The sequence below is a fragment of the Oryzias latipes genome, chromosome 20 (genome assembly GCF_053564925.1).
Source record: "Oryzias latipes strain Hd-rR chromosome 20, Olatipes_Hd-rR_3.1".
Classification (NCBI taxonomy): domain Eukaryota; kingdom Metazoa; phylum Chordata; class Actinopteri; order Beloniformes; family Adrianichthyidae; genus Oryzias; species Oryzias latipes.
Window position 1 is genome coordinate 26,132,731 of NC_136256.1, and position 23,296 is coordinate 26,156,026.

A 23,296-nucleotide genomic window follows, 5' to 3' on the forward strand; every position below is an offset into this window, starting at 1 on the left:
GCAATGCTTAAGAAGCCTCGCAGTTCGCCGAAAGGCGAGCTACCGCCTGTCCCAGCCCCTGCCTCTCGGCGCCCCCTCGATGCTCTTAGCTGAGTGTCCCGCGGGGTCCAAAGCGTTTACTTTGAAAAAATTAGAGTGTTCAAAGCAGGCCCGGTCGCCTGAATACCGCAGCTAGGGGCTCTCGCCGCCCGCCGAGGCGGCCCGCGCTGGTCGCCGCGGAGAGGGCGCGGAGCGGCTGACGCCGCCACTCGCTCGCTGCCGGCGGCACGCGCGGGTATGCCAGCTCTATTTTGCAGTACAGACACTGCACCTTGTTCTCTTCTTTATTAAGTGTGTAATGATCCCACACTTTAGACAATTTCTGCCGTTTATTTATAGATCTATTCTCTGCCATTGCGCCAACTAAATTCAAAACGTCCGCGTGAATAAACGGTCCGTGTGACACAATCAAATCCCTGCGCCGCGCGTATAGTGCGCGTCATAGGAATTTAACGAGGCTTCGAGGCAGAGTTTTTGCCTCGAGGAATTTTTTTAATCGAGTAACTCGAGTAACTCGAGGAATCGTTTCAGCCCTAATGCACACCTCACTGCCGTAACACACGGATGCTTAGTTTTTTATTCATTGATTTTTTTTTTTTTTTTTGTGGTTGCAGATTCGACTGACTTTCGATTTCGGTCCAAAAGATCAGATTTGAACCGATTCAGTGATCTAAGGTTGATCCAGGACGTGTTTAGCCAAAGAGATAAATACCTGGTACTGATCAATGCAGGGAAAGTTTTCCACATTCCTTCTATTTCCTCAAGACAGTCAAGTGTGAATTAAATATGTGTACAAAAAACAGAAACAAACGGCAAATCTATTCACAAGTGATACGCTTCCTATGAAACACAGGAGGAATCTAGCAAATTAGTGCAACATATAAACAAATATTTATATAGCTATAGCATAAAGAACATGTTCATAAGTCAACTTAACACTTATATCACGTTAAATCACAAAATCCACTGAATACTTTATCCTCTGTTGCTTTTGAACAACTCCCCCGGCGCTTCTTCTTCTTCCTCTGTGTTGCTGTCAGTAGAAAACAGTGATAAACACACACCTTCAGTGCCCTCTAGGGGTTGCTAGTAGGAACATAAATACATTTAAGTTGCACCTGAGTATAAGTCGGTACGGAAACTTTAAACACAAGATGGGGAACTGTGTGTGTTGCTAAACGAAGTCGGTTTGTTTAGCTAAGTTGCATTTCTGGCTATTTAATGCGTAGCTAGTTGGCATATTTGACTCAGTTGAAAGTGCATCTTTACTGAGATGATTAACTGTACAAGGTTCCCACTTTTTATTGTCTGAGATACAAACTCGCCTCACAACTTGCACTGACTTTTGAAAAGATTACAGAAAATCCAAACAGACCAGGTTCGGTCCATTCTCTTTGAAATCACCTCTTTAATTAAGGCTGAATTATTTCCTGCACAACTACCATAGATTCTGAAAAGCTGTAGGACATAAAACATCCAACAGTGCAAACCTGGAGTTGAACCGCAGCGTGAAGGGTGACGCGGAAATCCAAGGACTGGAGCCGGCTGCTCGGTGTGGCGAACAACAGGCTGGTTTTTATCATTCCTGCGGTTCATCTGTGGGTCACAAATAACACTGAATTTCACAGAGGGAGACTCGAAGCCAGAGGGTAGCGGGCTGAGAAAACCAGCGAAGATCCTTTTAATGAGATTTTTCAGAGATACACTTGAGGAAGTCTATCCAGTGAAACAAAAAGAAGCTCAAACCAGTCCTTTTAATTAAAGTGAAAGGAACAAAAGCTGCAAGGATTATGTTCAGTGTTGGGACAGCTTTCACGATTTAAAGATTTTTTTTGTTTTTTTGTTACAAGGCTCATCGCTGCAAACTATATGAACCAAAAAAAGACAAATTGAATCCTTTACGTATCGGTCACCAGTTTTGACACTCGTCTTTTTCACGGCTTTAAGCCAAAAGCCGTTCACGAGCCACCTGCTTCCTTCCACATCACCTGACGGCATAATTAACCTGAAGAATCTTCTGCTAATTACTGCGGCGTTTACACTCTCATTCATAATTGTGCCTTCCTGTCACATTTCCCGTGAAGAAAAACACCTCCGACTCTTTTTTTCTTTTTTTTTTAACGACTAACTCGAGCTGCAACTTTCAATGAAAATAACATTTTTAACTGAAATTATTAGGCATTAAAAAAGGCTTAAAACGCCTCGTCTACTGTTTTCAGCGATCGATGAAGCTCAAGTAAATCATGCAAGTGACTGGCGACGCCCTGAAAGCCCACTGTAATTGATAGTGAGAACGTGCAGCGTGCATTTCATTTCTAACCACACGTTAAGACTCATCTGCTACCTGTAAACTGCAGGATCTCCTTTTATAGATGAATTTTCTATGCAAATGTTCCCACAGCTGCTGAAAGCATCGATCCTGTGCCGCCTGTGTGTGCTCAAAGACGGTGCAAAGATCATTATTCTCTGTCCCAAGGGTGGAACTCCCACAAGGCCTTGCTGTAGAAAAAAAACGTACTAACAAAGTCAACCATAAATTAACAACTTTTTGCCCTGAGGTTCCCCTACATGTGAAGCTATTTTGGGTAAACGTTGAGGTGAATATGATAAACATGCAAAGGCTGCCACTGCTCCCATGTAAAAGCAGCGTTTTCTCTCCCAGTACTGTAACCTCTGTGCCTTAATGACCAGCAGGGGGCACTCTCGTCCAAATGTCAGGACACTTTTAGCCTCAAACCAAACCCAGTTTGAATGAGAAGCCTTTTAAGTTGTGTAACAGTTTTCATAAGTGGACCTCTTTGTCGTGTCATGAGTTTGGCTCTTGAATGGGCTCTGAAATAGCTTTGCGACCAGAAATGATCACTTGTTTCCTTGTCCAACCGAGCTGAAAACTAGAGGTAGAGAACGAATGAGTAAAACAGTCACCATGCTGCCGGCGCCGCCGCCTTTTCCATCCCCTGTTTAAGGGGGTAAAGCATCTCTGGCAGAGCCTCCAATTGTGTGTGCGTGCCACATTGTGACTTGTAATCTATCTCCGCCACCTTAGGAAAACTCGTGGCGATTGCAGTCATCGATGAGAAGGACGCCACGGAGGAGAGCGGCAGGTACAAACAACACTGAAATTAAAAAAGCCCGGCTCTTTTTAAATTGCTCGTCACACAAGCTGTGCTTAAGTGTGCAGCGTTCAAATAAAGATGAGAATTGCTGTTATTGTTTGGAGCTCCCAATAAACTGAAGCCAGAGGCTAAAAAAAAGCATAGAGTCTGAATCATGTGGCATTTCACTCTCTTCTCATTTACTTTTAGATTAAAGACCTTGATGCAGAGGGTGGCGAAGGAATACAGAGAACATTTTAACAGGTAAGGCACGGAAACACAATGAGGCCAGAGATGAAAATCCAATTTCTGCATTTATTCTGGGATGGTGCGCTCACTGGGGAACGCTGCCTGTCTATTCACAAGCAAGTTTATGCCTTTGTCAGGGCACGTCTGGCTTTTGTAGCGCTTCAGTAGAAAGGTAATTATGCAAAATGTCAGCCTCCAAATATAGGTGTTCTTTTCAGCTGTCAATCAGCAAGTCAAGTCGGCTTGTATTAATGCATCATTTTCTGTTTTCTGCGGCTCCAATTGTGCAGTAACTGCTGGGTTGAGATATTTATGTTACAAATTGTGTTGTTCCACCTGTTCCTGTGTGGCAGGGGGAACCGCCGTTTCCTCACAGCTATTATTTTTTGCTCCAAAGAGCGGAGAGAAGGCTGGATCCTGCACTTCAAACCAAAAGGGGCCTTCATTTAAATGGAAAGAACTGAAACTGGCCATATTATAAAATGTGAATCTGAGACTTTGAGGTTTAGTTGACATGGATCAAATGCTCGTGAAAGCCTGACCAGTGGCTGTTTGAAGGAGAACCGTTGGGTTATCACGCGGACTGAAGACGGCTGTTGGTGTCACGGCAGCTTGGGAATGAAGCGGCGCGTCTCAGACCCCCATAATCAAAGTGTTCCCGCCTCCCCAGGCATTCCCATTAGCGCTGATTGAGTTACAGGAATCCCTGTCATCAGTTACAGCGCCGTGTGCCACGCTACCCGCCGCTGTTTATTTTAAGACTCCCGAGTTCAAAATCCCCACTGAGATCAGAGTTGCCTGCAGCGTTCTGGCACACCTAAACACAGCTTGTAATTACAAGTCACCAACTGGAGTGTCGCCCCCGGTGGTGGGCGGGGGCAGCACACGGAGTCGACGGATCACAGGAGAGGGCTGACATTTGAAGGAGCTGATGCTGTTTGATGCAGTAATCGATGTTGTGGTGCTCAGCTTTCCCACCATGAATGTGTACAGAGGGGAGAGGGGGGCACACCCCTGACGGGAACGCCTGATTTACTGTTTCTTAGTATTTTTTTTTTTTTTTTTAGTCTGAGCTAAACTGTAACTTTTGGGTTCTCTTATTGTTTTCTCATGGTTTTACATGTTTGTAGTTTAAAAACTCAACTTTGCGTTTCATCTGAGTGAACTTTTGAACTCCAGAGATCAGTTTTTTATAGCAGTTAAGCCAAAAGTAAATGTTTCAGATTTCAGATTTTTTTTTACATTTTTTTCATTAGGTCGTTGTTGAAGGTTCTAATTTGTTCAGGTGATGAAACCAATTGGGTAAGTGGCAAAACGGATTAAAGATTTGAAGTTCAGATGTCACGGCTCCTCTTCAAAGACTGTCTTGGTTGGGTTGTTATAGGTTAAAGTCCATAACCTGAAACCCCAGTTCCATGCTGCAGGGCTCGACATAGCCATTTGTCCGCTGGCCCGGTCCTGTTTTTCGAGCAGTACGGACCACAAGACTTCATTTTTTACTTGTCCGCTCGGGCCACTAAAATATCTAACAATTAATACATTTTTCACCTTTTTCAATAAAGTATATTTTGCGAAAACGTGTAGATTTACCTCGTGTTAATAATTCACTTTTTCTGCTAGTCCTGTGTTCACACTTCAAGGGTTTCTATGGGAAACCTTTTATCACTCTTCTCCTCCTCTCCCGCCTGCGCGCGCGGCTGTCACTGCCGAGCACCACGCGGCACGTGCTCAATCAATTTTTTTTTCAAACTTTATTGAATGTAACAATTCAATACTAAACAATGTTAAACAGCAACAACGAAGGAACAAGCCAGTGGGTTATTATTACATTTTATGCAGATATATTTAAACTGACACACATATCAGCGCGCCCCCTGGTGGTTTTTCACCGCGATGATCAGAAATCCGACACCGTCACTGAAGAGAGACTGAAGCATGTCAGAGATGTGGAAGACATGGCAGGAATAGATAGGAATATGTTAGATGGAGTAATGGGTGGAATTAGTAGTATGGACAGCAAGATATTTAATGAATGCATTGAAGATGAAACCGTATGCACTAAGCTTTAAGCTGAATTTTAAAGAATCAAAGGCAACTCCAAATACCTGAATCTCAGACTCAAATGCAGTATAATGTCAAACTACTTCATTTTGGTTTTCTTTACAACACTGTAAGCAATAAGTATTTCTAGTTAGCTGAATGATCTCAGTAATTTAATTTTATTTAATTTTTCAATTATTTAATTTAATTAAGCAACTAAAGTAACTAAAAAGTAAATGTAACTTTGCAACAGTAACAAAAAGCAGAACCTTAAGGCAGTCAGAGCAAAAAAGTCAATAAAACTTCTTAACTATTGATTAGGAACAAATGTGAAATAGCAGTGATTAGAAGCAGCATGAAAACTTCTTAACTAGTGTTAACTACTTCACTCCAGTGCTCTCTTCAAAACATCTGAAACAGACTAGAGCAGATTTAAGTTTGATATGCTTTATTTTCAGTCATTGAAAAGTGTATAAATTAGTGTTAGATGTCACCAGAATGCACCAAATTGCACCATATTAAAATTTTCAGGGGGCATGCCCCCGGACCCCCCTAAAGTTACAAGCACCTGCGGAGCAGCGGGTCTCGCTGTGCGCGGTGTCGGGCCAGTAACTTTCAAAAACTACTGGCCCTGTGGGCCAGTGCAAATTTCTGGGCTATGTCAACCCCTGATGCTGGGCTTTAATTTTCTATTTTAAGGTTAAAAAATAAAATAAAATAAAATAAAGACTTGAGTAAAGATTAACCATCAGTACTGATGTCCGGAGTATAATATTGAGCTACAGTGTTAATACTTGCGGTATTTTTCGTATAAGTCGCAGCAGCCAAAAAAAAAGGAAAATAAAGCATTATAAAGAAGAAATAATCCTATATAAGTCACACTGGAGGATAAGATGTACTTTTGGGAGAACGTGCAATGCTTTGAAGCATAATGTTGCGTTCACAACAGATGCGATTCACACATCAAATTTGCATCTCTTGCCTGGTGGACGCTTTCAGCGGTACTTCCGTCTCTCTGTGACCCAGTTTGATGACCCTGTTCCATATATCATAAAGTTGTAAAGTCCTCCTTGTTGGTTTTGGACGGCGCTTCTCCTTTCACGCTGCCATCAGTAGCAAATACTCACACTCACACCTACAGTGCCCTCTACTGGTTTTAGTGGGAATATAAAGAATTTACGAGCCAATAAATACTTTTTAAAAATCGCATATAAATTGCACCCCTGGCTAGCTATGCAGACCTATACCACTAAAAAAATACAATAAATCATTTCAAGATAATGTTTGTTGTCTGTTTATGCAGATGTCTTATACAGTGTGCTTTCAAAGTGGCAATATGAAGCTTGAAGCCATTTTCACACTGAAACCACTTTGACACCAAGCAAAAGGCCCGTGGCCCCTTCCCCACGCAGTGGAGGTTCACCTCACCTCATTCCGGGTGCAGAACCATCCCGATTCGTCCTCTCTGACAGTCTGACAGCATGGCAGAATCAGTAGCATGACATGTCACACGCCAGCATCTCTGTCTGTTGTGGCGTGTTCCACCATGCCGGCTCTCCTGTTCACACATTTGTCAATTTGACTCTGTGAGGTGGAACGAGGATGCCCCCACCCACTGTGCTTCTCACACTGACGGCATGAAAGCTGAATTCTGATGTTACCAAAAAAGAAACTTTTTTTTTTTTGTTTAACCTTGAAATAAAAGTAAAGGTAGCCTGTTCCTGTTCAATCCCAGCTATGTGGTTTTGGCACGGCCAAACTCGGATGCATACTTCTAAAACGGCGTGTTTAAAATGTATTTGGGCCGCTGTGTGGCTTTCTGTTTCAGAGAACCACAACATGACAGATAAAGCCTGTGAAGTTTTCCACATCAAGCCTCCAACGGTTTTAGAAAAACACAAAGTCCGTCTTTTATAGACCAGCACTTATCCACAAAACTTTCTTGCACTTTATAGCCTTCATCTTTTCCGCATGCCACCTCCTCCTCCTCCTCCTCCTCCTCCTCCACCCTTTGGCGAGCTTTCTGACTGGACGTGCCAGAAAGTGTCAGAGTGAAGATGGACACGAACAGATCTGTAAATATTAAAGTTACAGCGAGGCAAAGTGCGAACGCCAAAGTAAAAATGGAAAGCTTCACATTATGTTTGACTCGCTCTCGTATTCCCGCGCTCCCCCCCCTGTCAATCTCGGAGCCGTGGATTATTTTCCTACCTGCTCTGATCCGTATCTCCACTCACACCGTGATGAGCTGTATTCCCAGTCTACAAGATTATACCTTTACAGATTTTTAAATAAATCGCATCCGCAGGATTTATGATGCAGTCGGTTCTCTTCATAATGGCGTCGTTCGCTGGCGGGATTGTTCAGCGCTTTCGGGATAAACGTCCAACATTTAGCTGTGATACGTTATAAATATAATTTGTATGCACAGGCTTTTTGTAATCAGTCCTTCAACTTGTGCAGCTGCCTGTCCCCCCTTTTTTATTTTTTTACCCACAATACTCTCTGCTTAGGTACAGTCCAGTACAATGAAATAAAAATTGAATTCCCCCTTTCTTATCGTTTAGATAAATCACCTTTCTGTGGAGGAAAAGGAGGAGAAACGGGAGCCGGCGCATGGCGGGCTCTGGGGAGATTTACCTCCTCTGCAGTAACAAAAGTGATATCTCGGCTTTTCAGCAGCGAAGACACCGAATGCTGACGCGTTTCATATTTGTGCTGCTGCTGCTCATTGAACTGAGATGATCCCAGTTCATGCTAATGGTTTACAGTCCACACAGACGAGACAAACTACTGTTTCTAACACCTTGTTTCTTCTTTCCCCCCCCCCCCCCCCAGAGTTTTCCAGTTTGGCCACATGGATGGCAGCGACTACATTAACAGCCTCATTATGGGGTGAGTGCCTCACATCCAGCCTCCTCCTCTCATGCCATCATCTGCCTTTTTTTCTTCTTCTCCTCCCTCATGTTACATCCCGTCAGCCTCTTATCAAGGTCTGTGCTGCGTTGTCAAGCCAGCCTTTGCCATTAAGGGAGGCTCACTTGTGTAGAAGTCAATTACAGCAACTGGGCTGTCATTTCTGTTTTTAGTGCTGTTGGCAACTTTAACCCCAAAGAATCAGAGGCCCCTGCCAATCTGCATGTGATGGAAGAACATCTACAGATGAGGCTGGGCATGGACCTTTAGCGGTTCTGTTTTTCGGTGGACGGCCGCAGAGCCGTGCTAATGATGCCGTAAAAACCCCGCCGCAGCCGCTTTGTGCCCGTTCTGAGGCCAACTTTGTGTCGAGCCTCAGAGAGACCTTCCAGCCGACACTTTTAATTAGACAGGAGCTCACTAGTGGCGCGGGCCCGCCTGGCTGCAGCTCTGGCCGCGGCTGTTTTTTGTGTGCAGAAACCCACAGCATCTCATTATGCGTGTAATTTCGTGTGAGAATCTGCGAGCGTAATGGCTCCGCCGCGTGATGCTATTTTAATTTGAGCATGTTATTGTTTGTACCAGAGAGATTATAGCAGACACAGTCTCGCAAGTCCTGTGTAATTAAGTCACTGTGTCAGCGAGCGTAGCAGAAGTCGGATTTGAAATACGACTGTCCCGGTACGGGCTTGAAATGACACAGCCGGCATGTATTAAAGGATAAAAGAGGTGATTAGCACTCCTAATTTTATACGTACTGTATGTATTTTGCTGGGCTTTTATGGAGCCGAATTTGGCCATTGAAGTGCTGGATTAATTGGCCTCTTTTGAGGAATCAAAGTCTGGCCTGTCGATGACTCCTAATCCCCTCCAAAATGAAAAGCATGGAAATAAATCTGATGGCATTTCATCCATCTTTGTGCCATTGGCATGATTACAGTGTTCTGGCAGCTCAAGGGCTGAACTCTGCTCTCACCACACGACTAACATCCTTTAAACAACTTTTTTTTGCAATCTGAAATGAGTGCGAGCCTCCTAAATGAGTTAAGAACTACAGTTAACAAAAAAAATAATAATTAGGATTAGCAAGAGCCTTGTTAGAAAAGGTAGTAGAATGGTTATTCTGACAAATAACTGTTTATTTTCAGTAGAAGTCTATGGGATTTTGGCTTCTGAAGTGCCAATCCTATCAACAAATGACTGCAAAAACATATGAAAGACAATTAAGAAACAAAACCACTGTTTGTACTCACACTGGGCACTTCCTGTTTGGAACGCCAGGGGGGAGGAGTCACTCAGTCCAGTTCTTATTTACACTCGAGGCTTCAGAATCGGCTGCAATTATGTTAATTGTGTCCCCGGTTGAAGAGTTACGGTAAAACAAAGAATGTAAACACTTAGGTAAAAGGGATTAAACTTCTGGCCACACCCACTGCAAACGATTGGTCATTGCTCAATTAACTCTTCATTTTTATAAAATTAACTTTGTTTTGGGAAAAGTTTTTTTTTTTTTGGAGTTTTGCTTTGACTTCCAAAATGTAATGTTGTTTCATTAATTGTTTTGTTTCTTAATTGTCTTGAATATGTTTTTGGAGTCATTTGTTGATGGGATTGGCACTTCAGGGCCACCGTAGAGAACCACCTGAACACAGAGAATGATCCGAACCTTGAAGCTTAATAACAAACTGGATGTTTCTTAATGACATCACCTAATGAAAAATCTCTCTAAATGAATTGTCAGTTGAAGGGGAGTTTCTTGATTCCATCAGAGGCGTAATCCGGAGGCGAACCCTCCACTGCCCCCCCCCACAGGCATAAAGGATAATCCGTATTCACTTTAAATGGGTGCCATCTGTTGGAGTGGGCTGGGAGTCACATTCATTATGTGTGGGTGTGTGTTTGTGTGTGTGTTCACGTGACCGCAGATCACAGCTGGACAGAGGAGTCGGGCGTTGATGACTCTACAGTCCTGCGCTCTGCGGCCGTGTGGGTTAGGACACTGATGGATTTGTGTGTTTGTGTGTGTGTTGCTGGGTTTTGTGGGCATGCTGTGTTTGTGTTTGTGTGCATCTCTGGTGTAGCTCACCTCAGCAAGACGTGTGGAAGTGGGACTGTTTGTTTTTATGACCTTGTTCTGTATTTCAGTGGGATTTATGATACTTTTGCCAATTTGTGGAACGATTTGAGGTCACGTGTGTACAGTTGTGTACTGCAGCTGATTATGTGCACCTTAGTTCTCCGTGTTTTTTACTGATAAACACGTCACAGACCATTAAAACTTCCTGTTTTAGAAACCAGAAGAAAATATTCAAGATTGCTCTGCTTATTTGAAAAGACAGTGTAAAGGATTAAAAACATTTATTCATCCTCAGTAGAAAGGGTTTGTTTATCCAGATATTACATTTTCTGTTTTGCAATTTGTTCTTCAGGAAGCTACAATTTGTTCCCATCAGATGATAATGGCGCTTCACGGCGTGGAGGTTAAGAAGATTAAACGGCGTGTTTTCTGCTTTTTTTTTCTCTTTTTTTTTCTTCAGTGAGGTAAAAGTGCCCTCCGTAATCATCCTCAACACGTCCAACGAGCAGTACTTCCTGTCCAGTGAGCCGATTGAGACCATGGAGCAGCTGGTCCAGTTCATCAGCGATGTTTTGAACGGTTCTGCACAGGTCAGAGCCTCCATCCGTTTCTTGTTTTTCCTCGTAATGCTTTCAGGACATTTCCATTTCCGTTTGTTCTGGTTCAATCACAGCATTCTAATCAGTGTGTTGTCGTGGACTTTAAGCCCCTCTTAAGAGAATATTCACACCAAAAAGATTTTTCTTTTTTGTTAAATCTCCTTCTGCATGTTTGGGTTTTTTGCTGTGGTCGTTGCATTTGGACAGATTAATTTCAGGAATCCTGTTTTTATCCTCACAGATTAGCATATTAGTGTCTTATTATTCTGTCTTTTTTTGTCTTTATGCTCTACATTGAAGTCAGTGGATGTGCAAAACCCTAAGCAAACAGTCAGAAAAGGTCTGGTCTATTTTCTGCGAGTAAAGCAAACCACCTCCCATTAAATAAACTGCAGCAGCCCACACATTCCTGCTGTCCGCTTGGCGCCAAAGCACGGCCCGTTTTAGCCTTTTCACGTCATGATGGTAATGTCTGGCACCGGCACCTTTAAGGCTGCAGCAGGACGCTGAATAATGCTGCAGACAAAACACAGGAAAGCTACTGTGGAATTCAAGAATAGTTTGGTTTTATTTTCCATACATGAAATAAGCCCGAATCTCTCTTTGCTTTTCAAAGAGAGCAGGAAAATGTGTGAAGCACGAGGCGGTCTAAAGAAGGCAGACGCTGAGATGCTTTCAAGCTTTCCTTTCCCGGTCCTTCGTATTCTCTTTCTTCTCAATGAAGGCAAAAATAACGTCTTAAAAGGTAGTTTGAGACTTCTCCTGCAGCTCTCCGGATGTTTATGCGCGGTGTGAAACAGCTGCTCGCGGACAGATCCCCCTCACCTTGTTAGCAGACGTCCCTTTCAGGCAGACTTTGGTAATTGGACATCCTGACGAATTAGCATCAGGACAGCTCGCTCATTGGCTGCCCAGGTGGTTTTTGCCTGCAAATGAGCTCAGATGAAGCAGAGCCACTGAAGCGTGCACAAACTAGACTCCAGTACATTTAGTCATTTTGTGCACGGAAGCAGATAAAGATCATTTACAATAAAAGTAATGAACCAATGACCGCGTACCCCAAGAGACTGGAAGCATTTGGAGTCCGATGATACTTTGACCTGAACGTTTTTACATATAATCTCTGCTAGATTGTTGCAAAACTCCCAATGTTCAAAGTAGCTTTGATGGGATTAATTCAAAATTCCCCACAGACCAGTTTGATGGAACTGGATTGGATAAAACCATTTAAAGACTTGGTATCGTAGGCTGCCTCCAGATTCCCTTGCTACTCCCTACTAAGATGCCACCTTCACACCGGGCACGTGTTCAAGAACACACTATACGCAGTTTCGTGGACGCGTATTCAGCCGGTAGTGTTCACACCATACAAGCAGGGAGCAGGCAGGGAGTGGGATTCTTCTTCTTTTGTTTATTTACTGTTTACTAGCATTTGTCGGCCACCTCCAGTGGGATAAAGCTTGATGTGAAAAGTCAAAGCGGTGCAAATCCCGAAAACTCTTCTTCGGGCTTTTTATTTTCATGGCTCTGTTCCCATAAATTTCCATCTTGGTGTCGAATAATTCCAGCCAAGCATCAATGATCTCTCAAGATCACATTGCATTAGTTCTTAATGCTTTGTCACTTCAAACCCTTTTTGCTGTGAATATTTTCTTAGAGGGGCTTAAAGTCCACAACAACATAAACCACAAAAGTCTGCAAAAAATGCATTTACATTTATGTTTTTACAAGTTATCCACGTTTTAACTCATCATAACAGTGTGAATCCATAAATTGTCTTCTGAAAATCTTCATATTTATTAGGTTTTACTTTGGGAACATGTGTCTGAATTAGGTTTAAATCCAGGAGTGAGGGGCTTTCCTAAAGACCAGTTTCAGATCTTGAGCACAGCTAATGAGTATGAGTTTCATTCTCCATTCTTGTGATTTTTGGTCCTCCAGGCTTATGGAGGCGATGGCTTCATTCAGAGGATCAAACGGGTGGCGTTTGATGCCAGGTCCACCATTATGGTAAGTTGGGGAAATATCCGTTACATGACGTCACAGACTAGAACTAGAGCTGAGGTGTTGGGTACATTTAAGAAACTCCTTCTGGTGACATTGACTGTATTAGAGAACTGGAATGAGTGGCCCCTCAGGAGGTACCCGCTGGCTCCAAGAAGCTTTCTATAGAGAAATAAACAGTCAAAATGTTCCTGGCTTATTTGGTACAACTTTTAATCTTGGAGGTGTAATTATAAAAAGGTGTAGTTATTTCCATTTCCGGGACCCGCTTCACAGTCCGCCATTTTTATCAGCAAATCTCTGAGTTTGGCCACACTCTATCTTGGGATATGGACAGCATAGAAGGTCACGGCAGACCAGTCTTTATTCCTCGGCCGCATTTGAAGGAGTCGTTGAATTTGGACAGCACTCTGTCGCGTCGCTGTGACGTAAGCAGCCTACAAATGCAGCCCAGGGCCATTTTCTATGGATGACGTCACACTCTCTCACTCAGTCCAGTTCTCAGATACAGTTAATGCCTCGACCTTAAGGGATCACAGAATCAGAAGTCAGTGTTTGGTTAAAATTGGCCCAACAGGAAACTACCACAGGAGGGAGATCCACTGTCACTAAAGGGCCTTAATACGTAATAATAATCTGCTAAATCGCATAATCATCAGTATGATTTTATAGTAGTGACCAGAAGGAAAGCTGTCACCCTGTCCATCAGCATGGCTGATACAATGCTATGGTTTACATGTACATTTCTTTATTTTTTAATTTAAAAAAATCGAACCTTCTTTTTTTAATTACTTGTTCAGATCTGCAAGCAAAAATGGCTTTAAAACTCCCTGACTTTACAGTTGCTTGGCAACATCTAGAATAAACAGGCTGCAGCTGATAGATTTGCTTTATATACTTTCTTTTTGCATTTATTTATCCATCTAACCGTTATTTTGATAGGCACACACACGCTGAACAGAGGGGAAATAACCAGGTAATTGCAGATGCTGCCATGCTGCTCACCTGGGAGCTTTTGAGCATTTAGGCGGAGAAAAATGACCGCAGGTGCATCTAAGTGTCTGTCAGTTTCACAGTTTCTGTTTTTTCCTCTTCCTGCAAATGAAATGAAGCCTTGCTGCAACAATTCTGCTCACTGACAATATGATTGCTAATGACAGCTGGATCTCATGACAACAGCAGCTTCATTGAGCTTTCAAAATATAAAACTGTATAAAATGAGGAAATGATCAGTGCTAGAAAGAAGTTTACATTATTTTTTTGAAGAACCAGAGCACTTTACAGATCACACTCAAAGTTCATGCACAATTCAAACAATAGGACTCTTGTTTGTTTTTCTTTTACAGATTCATGGTTTAATTGAGCAAATTTGATCTTTATCTATCTAATCTATAGTATCTTTAGATTATTTAAATGACTTATTGTTGAAAAGTAAATTAGAATGCGTATAGCTGGAGCCACATGTGGGTCTATTACCCCTCCATTGTGACATAACTATAAAGTAAAAAACAAGCAAGCAGGAAAGTTAAAAAAGAAAAAAAAGTAAAGTAAAATAACTCTCTAAACTTTACTCAACTCGCTCACAAACAGTTAAAAGGCAGTACACATCACTCCACAAGTTCCTGACTACATTACCCATAATGCTCCAACAGTCCATCAATCCTTTGTAGTTTACCAAAGGTGGTCATTAAACATAAGAAGAGTTCTTACTTAAGGTTCATCGGTTTTTAAGGTGCTATTTTTCAAAATAGTCTAGGATTTAAAGTTTGCCTTATAAACAAAGAACAGCAGAGGTCACTTCATTAACTCTGATTTAACGTATTTGGTTAGGTTTAAGAATTTCTGGCTAAGATTCCCCAGAAAATGTTTTTTTCTTAGCATCCTTGACATTTCACTATCTGCTACTAATTTTCTGCAACAAAACGATGATCCCTCAAGACACGGCGTCTCTTATTCTGGACAGAAGTCATCTGAACCTCTGCCAAAAGTTATGAACTATTTCAAAAATGCAAAAACTATTTTTTTTACTTTGTTTTCTAAATTCCAGAGAGCAAAAAGTCATTTACATTTATCATAATTTTAACTATATCATAAATACAAATCAGTGTCTTATTTTTCTAAAGGAGTAAAAAAAGATTTTGTGGTGAGAAATCGACCCAAATGGCTCTTTAGGTGCTGAAGGTTGCAGACACCTGACCTATAGAAATGTAAAAAATAACCAAATCTAATCAATTTGAGAACTGTTGTTTGAGAAACAGCTACAGCCTAGATTTTAGATTCTAAATTTACAATTTAACTGAAAAATAATAATTTTTAATTAGTTTTAAGCCAGTTTTGCTCCTGAACTCTACAATTAAAGCAGGCAGGATTGTTGTCCCAAAGACAACAAAGACAAAGACAAACACTCCTGCACATAACGCTTCACCTGGAGAGGATCTGTGTTAGCAGGGCTAATACTCTGAAGTTCCGCCTGTTAGAACGATAAACAAACAACCAAGTGCCGGGGCCCTTTCCTCTTTGAGAAAAACCGCACTTGGAGGACGAGATTGGCTGCAGAGTGGAGAATATGCAATGCAGGCGAGTAATGACAGCATGGGGAAAAGGAAAGGAGCAGCAGAGCTGGTAGAAGTGGGTGGATGAGGGAGGGGAAGTCCAGTAGGCTGAACTCGTCTGGTCTCCCATTTTTTTGCTCTAAGTAGTTGGTTCTTTTGGGAGAAATGGTGTTTATTTGACCAAGGGGCGTGATAGGAATGTACATGCAGCCGCGCTGCGATGCTCCTCTGTGGGTGATTAAGGAAAACCACAGATTCTACGCTTTAAAGCTGAACTTTCAAAAATAATATGCGAGTATGTGGTGCAGGAGCTTTGTGTGAAGGGGATTGAGTTAGGCTTGTGAAAGAAATTAAAGTTGGCCCGCCAACGACTGCCTATACCAAAGTACAAGTTGGCGGAAATGGTAGAAATCTGGCAGCAACCGTCCTCTGAAGAGACAGCAGCATGAGGAAGCAGCGGCATTAGACCCAATGAGTCATAGCCAGCTGTGTTAGCGTAGCGTTCCTGTCCTTACCTCATCTAGCATCACACAGCATCAGCAATTACCAGGCCTCCTCCGTTGGAGATGACTGACGGGAACCTGACCATTTCTCTTCTGGTGCGCTGAGCGGCTGACGAATGAACGCTCTCTCTTCTGCTTTTTGCCCGATGTGTCTTGGTATATTACCTCCCAATGACGCATTTGTCACCCGCACATTGAAAGAGGGGCTTCCAGAGCCTGCCTCTTCAGTTGATGGGTGCATTGTTGTTCCCACAGGAGGTGAGGGATTTGATATTTCACTGGAGTGCTGTGGGAAATATTAGAAAAATCTATCAAAGTGAGGAATATAAATCTGGAAGGAAAGCTGCCCCAATCAGAGACGAGTAAGTCTCTCTCTAGAGCAGCTAGAAGGTCCCTCCATGTACTGTGATCTATGAGCTGTAGATCGATATTAGTTTGACTATGTGCCAAATATTTTACAAAAAATATTTGACCAAAAAAATATGGTAAAAGAAAATAAAATAAAGTAGAAGTTCTCTCAGAAAAAAAACCCTATGGAAATGTTTCTAATAGAGATGCATTAATTTCTTGGTCATGGTTTTGTTTTGGTTCGATATATACAATTTGTGACAAAAAAAACTGTATTTGCTATTAGGATAGAGAAAAAGTTCTCAGTTGGCTCATACTATGACTTTCTCTGACCCTTGACCCTTTCTATGCCTGGTGTAAATAATAAATCCTTAAATTTATCAAAACTTATGTTTAATACTTTCAGTGTTAACACACTGTATGCAGTGGAGATTAGGGCGCCACGATATGAGGAAAACTAGCGATGTGTGATATTGGTGATCAATATTGCGATGACAATAAGATTTGCGAAACATACCAAAACAAAAACTAATACATCACTTCCATTTCACTGCAACAGTTGTATTTTAATTCTTCCTCTTTCGGCTTCTCCCATCAGGGGTCGCCACAGCGAACAAGTCGCATGGTAAACTTGGCAATGTTTTACGCCGGATGCCCTTCCTGACGCAACCTTCTCAAACCGGGCTTGGAACCGGCACGGAGGTGGAGAAGGGAATAGGGAGCAGCCCGGAGTCGAACCCTGGTTGCACGGACGGAAGGCGCCGCAAACCAGCACGAGCTAAACCGGCTCCGAGCTAAACCGGCTCAGCAACATATACAGCAACAACAGTTGTATTTTAATTAAAGTCCACATAAAATACACTGCAAGTGGGGCTGTAATGATTCATTTGAACAATTCGCTTCATATCATAATTTGTGGTCTCTGATATGATTTATAGTTGTTCATTTTGAACGATCCGATTATTTTTCGGTAGCGATAAAATGAATTCATTTTATTTTGAATCGATTCTATTTTGGTATAAGTCGATTCGATTAACAACTTGCCTCAGACAGATTGTTTTGGTTGGATCTTAGGAATATATATGGTTCAACAATTTAATCGCTAAATTGTTAAGTTATCGAATATTTGACTACCTTTAGTGGTAGACAAATGATAGACAAATAATAGACAGACATAGTGGCCAAAACCAACGTCTTTTACCATGCAGGTATTGCACAAGATTATATTGCGATATCGATACACAGGTCTGGAAAGGATGGAACTATTTACTTACCCCCCAATTTGGTTCAGTGGTGTGTTTTTAAACTGAGGATTGTGTCATCCTTGGTTTGTAACATATTTCCTGATTTGTCTCAGCAATAGACGAGACTGTCAGGTCTGTAGATTTGAAGTCATTTTCATTCATGTCGCCGGCCCTCTTGGAGATTCTGGTCGTGGGTGGTCAGGACATAATGGGCCGTTAACAAATGTGTGTGGGTGCAGCGCGGCTTCCCAAAGATGAGCACACGGAGGTCAACTTTCACCGTTTGAAGCTGAAAATGAATTCAATTATTGAGCGCGGATCGGTTTGCGAAGCAATAAACCACAGACCCAAAGGAGTCCTGTTAAAGAGCAAAATCCCATTATAGTCTTAAGTGTTTTAACAAAACAAACAGCACAGCAGAGGATACAAATAGCATAACGTAGTACGATTATCATAAAATTACATGACAGACGTGCAATTAATGCTGAAATATTAAAGCCTGTGCAGTCTGCTGGCTCTCAAAGCTTATTGACACGATTCATGCAAATGAAGGAATAAATGAATAAATTACATTTTGTGCTTTACCTTGAAAAAATAAAAGCATCGTCATCTCAACACTTATGCTTTTTAAAATTTGTGATCTGCAAACACTAGCTGTTGAGCGAGACGCCATGTTTTTATTAAACAGTGACTCAGTCTATGTCGACACTAAACAGATAAATTATCGCTGCTTATGCTTATCTTTCTATGTGAGGGGTTGAGACTGGAGGGCAGCATTGGATTGGCCCACCAGGAGATAAAACTGAACAGTGGGGGGCCCCTTTGACCCTTATTTTCTCTCTGTGTTTAATGATGTGTCTGGGCATTAACCACCTATCATGGAGAATGCACACGTCATGCGCCGCCGTTATATTTGGCGCAGGAGCCCACACACCATGATGGTGGCAGACGCATCAGCGCATAAAGATGACGGTCTGTTTTTCTACCCCTGATTCACTCTGACATTGTGTCCACATTGGCAGTTTTGTCCTAAGCAGTCTCCGGAGAGTTTTCTGTGGACTTTCTACGGATTAAAACCGGATAAAGCTGCTTTAACTCCATTTGAGTAAAAAGTTGGGAGGTTTTGAAGGCAGAGGTACACAAAAAAAAAAACACTTCCTGTATGTAAAAAGGCAAATCATCACAAAAAGGAAACTCTTTGAACTGTTAATGAACATTAATTTATAGGGATGGGTATCGTTAAGGTTTTAACGGTACTACTACCCCTATTGATACTGCTTATCGATCCGGTATTTTAACGATACTCTTATCGATACTTTTTGAGGACAAAAAAAACAAATTAAGAACATAAAGTGTTTATTTCCTCATTATGCAACAATGTTTTTTTAACAAAACATTTTACTTTATACATTTTTCCAACTGGAAAAGTAAAATCCATGAAAAAAGAAGTTATTTAAAGAAAAATAAACAGCAATGTTTTGACATATTGCTGTCATGATGTAAATATAAAACAAATTAAATAAATGTTTGAGGTCATAAGATCATCCCAGAGAAAGTCTCTGCTTCAACTCCCGCAGTGAAAACTGCGTCTAAATCTGACGCCCGTGTTTCCATCTCTTTAAAGCCAAAGCCCCTCCCCCTGCCTCTCTACCTGCATTTCCTCTCTACCTGTTCACCTGTTCACATCCTCTGCAGCAGTACGTCGTTTTTTTCTCGCGACCCCCCCCACTGTATTCTATACAGAGAGTGCAAAATACGGTCATCATAGCAGCAGGTTGACACGATAGTCGGGGCGCTCTAGCGCAGATTTAATTAATTTTACGCGCGCGCCACGTACTGTCGGAACAATAACCCCGCCCCATGTGCACACAAATAACCAGACAGACCTCTCCTCTTCAGTGAGAATAGCGAAATGAATATCATCATTAACGGACAATTGACTGACTTGGTGAGTTAAATATGACAGATAACATGGGACACAAAAAAATGCGTTTTCTCCAGTACCGATAGCAGAACCGTTGAGGTCAGATCTTAACGATACTGCGGTCTTGAAGAATGTTGCCCCGGGGCTCGTTCAATACGGGGCTCAGTAACCATCCCTAATGATTTGTACAAGTTCATCACCTGCATCACCACATAAAACTAAATGGAACTCACTACTTGATGACATGTCTGAATTCAGTCACTACTTAGTGCACCATATAATAGAGCTGTGTACACAAGAGTCTACAATACCCCGATATACATCACGATACGATATATATATAAAATATTGAAAATAAAGATCTGTTTGTGATCAAAGATTTGTCAAGCTGATCGCATTTTGTAAAAGAGAATTGGCATGCAGTAGATTGATTGACAGTGGTCTTCAGCCAATGACGTAGCGAGGCTCTACCAAAAACGAGGAATTATCCACAGACGGTTGGAGGCCCTGGCATAGAAGGGGTCTGATGTTTCTGATGCCCCTGGGTTGGTATGTATCGGTGTGTTTGGGTCCAGTTTATCCTCTATTTGTTTGGGCTAAAAACTGGAACAGATGCTGTTGTGTATAAGAAAGGGAATCATGGTATAAATGCCACCAAAAAAAGTGGATTTCCGGCAACAAAACAAGTAGATTTTGTATTTTTGAGAGATTTAAAAAGTGGATGTTGATGTTGTTGCACAGGAACACACATTTATTAAAACGTGGATGATGATGGATGCTATCCACTAAGCACCGTTATTATGGGATCATTTGGGTATTGATAATAGATTTTGACAGAGAACCTTTGGAAAAAAGTTTCAAGTGAACAAAATCGATTCTTTATCCATTCTATTATCTCAATTTTCCTCAATCCTTTCCTCCCCTCCTCTTTTTTTTTTGTTTCCTTTCATCTCCCATCCTCCGTCAGTCTGTGTTTCGCAGCTCTCCACTGCTGGGCTGCTTCCTGTTCGGCCTACCGCTGGGTGTAATTAGCCTGATGTGCTACGGCATCTGCACAGCCGAGTCGGATGACGGTTCGGATGACATAGACGCGCTGAAAAGGGAGGGCCTCACTGATGAGGAGGAGGAAGAGGAGGAGGAGAGGCAAGACACTGCTGAGCTGGAGGCCCCCGAAGAAGAAGAAGAAGACGAAGAAGAGGAGGAGGAGGAAGAAGGAGAGAAAGACCCCGAAGAGAAGAAAACTGATTAACACAGGCGTGCCTGCCGGATAGAAGATGATGGGCCTAGTCAAATGCAGTGACATGAAACTCAAAGACATTTCTGTGTTGTACTCCTCTTTGTTTTTCTTCTCACTGCCTGGTAAGCCCCCGGACTGTTCTTCCATCTTTGAGTTTTGGGGGTTTGCGAGGTCGGCTGCTCGTCTGAATTAAAAAAGCGTTTCCACGGAAGAGTGTAAACGGCTTTCCACCAGATAAAAGGATGGCTACGAACCCCCAGATACCAACTCCAATATAGACGCTGTCTGTGATGTTACACTCTCATCTGATACATTAACGTTGTGAAACCACTTCCAAGTAGAACCCCCCCTGCTTTATCTCCCCCTGTCATATCGCAACCTATTCTCTTTATGTCCCACAAAAGGGGGAAAAACGACTCCATTCTGCCTTTACTATTGAAAATTGCTTTTTTTTTACCCCAAAAACTGTAAATATTGTTGCGTAGTGCTACAGGAAGTGCCCAAAAGGAACGCCTGCCATAAAGTGAAATGTGCTTTTTTCTTACTGCCTGAAAGCGCCTCCTCTTGTTCTTTAAGGGGGGGGGTTGCAAAGTGCCGAAACGGTCGTATATTTTGACTCATTTTCCTGTCAGCCACTTTCCCATTGGCATCGAAAAGAGGATAAAGTTAGCTGAAACTGATTTGAATCACTCTGGAGTACAGAAACGTTCTTTTAAATCCAAAATACTACCTGCTAAGAAGCAGTTTGAGCCATGATGTGACGGGGGTTTGACGGGGTGGCGTTCTTCAGACAGAATCGTCCGTGTTTCAGTCGGTCTTCCATCACCAGTCGCCATATTGGATTCTCCTGGCAGGTAGAAGGAAGGAATGTGATGCAAAGAATATTAGGACTTGTTGTTCAAACAGGCTCCTACTGAAAGCTCTACTGGCTTAAACCACTGTCCTGCTTTTCCATGTGACTAAAGCTCACGAAGGAGCAAAAACCTGGAATGTTGTACTCTCTTACCGCCCCCTCCGGAGGGCACTCTGTTCTAAGCACAGTACGGTTTAACTTATGGAGTTTGTACTTCAGATCCAGAAACGCCACAAAGTTGGGCTCCTCAGGAGAAGCACAGGTGTTTTTAGCAGGTCGCTAACCCTCGCCTCGCCTTTTGGTCCTTGTAGCTCCGCCCTCGGCTCCTCGTTAGGTTTTAATCAGATCATTGTTACAGGTTTGAAAACATGAAAATAAAGACTGTCTTCGTTATTTTGGTGATCTCATTATTTTCTTCTGAGTGAAATGTTTGTCCAGCTTTTAAGGTCTTTCTTTTCATACGCTTTTCCATGATAAACCATAAATGATTTGTTTGTATTTTAATTTGTAATTTGTTAAGTTGCATGACTTTTAAAATGTCCTTGTTTGTCTTTGTGTAGTAACCTTCTGCGAACAGGTGATCTGTTCAGGTTGTAAAAAGGCAGGATAGGCTCCAGCAGCTTTATTATAGATGAAGTTAAGTTTATGGATGAAAACCAGTCATAAGTGGTTTAATCAGCTTTTTAGAATCTTAAATTACGTTTTTATTTCTTCTAAAGCACAAAATGAATTTAAAAATATTAACATTAGTTATTTTGTAGAAATGCAGTAAAAAAAAACATGACAAATTTGTAATATGCAATTAAAAATGTTAGACCTTTTTTCAATAGAACTCTAGTTTTATTAATGATCAAATCTGAAATGGCAGAAATTGAAAGAATTTGAGCTAAATTGTAGTTTTTTGTTGCTGTGTTTTCTTCTTCACAGTTTCAAGGTGGTTTTTGAGGTTAACCCATGGCCGGCCCTCCCTATACGCGAAATACGCAGCCGCGTAGGGCCCCCGCCACCACCAGGGCCCCGAAGTGGCGAAATAAATAAAAAAGAGCCAAATCTGGCAACCCATTTCATAGCGCGTCCGTACCAACGTGCGCTCTGAATGTTGTGCAAAAGAAAGTTGGCTGCATTTTACTGATCGCTCCCTTCAACACACCTGAACTAATCTGGCAACCCAAATGATGACGTTACGCCACTCTTAGCAACGATTGGTCAACATCATTTCATCTGAGCCTGGCACAGTGTACATTTACGCATTTTGTTTCAATAAAGTCTGGAAAAAGAAAAACAAAACGAGCGAATCACATTGATCAACGCGACAACAAGAGAACTTTATGCCAAAAAGACTTTATCCATCAGGAGCTGAAAAAAGATGAAGAATTTAAACATCAGTCACAAGGTAAGTTTGGAGGATGTTGTATTCTTCTCCTGCCTTTTTGTGCAGCTGCGCGATTTACGTAAAATACTAATCAATCCGAGGTGAAGATTGCACAAAACTATCCCGTTTGTCGTAATTACCAATGGAAAACTTGAAAATAATTCTGATACCCAAGTTTCCAAGATGAGGTCAGACATGACCTTCCAAAACGGAGGAGAGCAGAGAAAAGCAAATAATGACAACG

The 23,296-nt window shown here is 42.0% G+C and overlaps 1 protein-coding gene across 1 annotated transcript in view; it reads left to right on the forward strand.

Moving 5' to 3' along the window:
* tmx3b (thioredoxin related transmembrane protein 3b) overlaps positions 1-22,073 on the forward strand; it is a 42,420-nt gene extending 20,347 nt beyond the window's left edge. The window contains exons 11-16 of the mRNA XM_004081160.5: positions 3,086-3,143; positions 3,345-3,398; positions 8,262-8,318; positions 10,877-11,006; positions 12,957-13,025; positions 20,558-22,073. Coding sequence (XP_004081208.2) covers positions 3,086-3,143; positions 3,345-3,398; positions 8,262-8,318; positions 10,877-11,006; positions 12,957-13,025; positions 20,558-20,839 — 650 coding nt within the window. The 3' untranslated portion in view covers positions 20,840-22,073. The remainder of the gene's footprint in view (positions 1-3,085; positions 3,144-3,344; positions 3,399-8,261; positions 8,319-10,876; positions 11,007-12,956; positions 13,026-20,557) is intronic.
* The last annotated feature ends 1,223 nt before the right edge of the window (positions 22,074-23,296 follow it).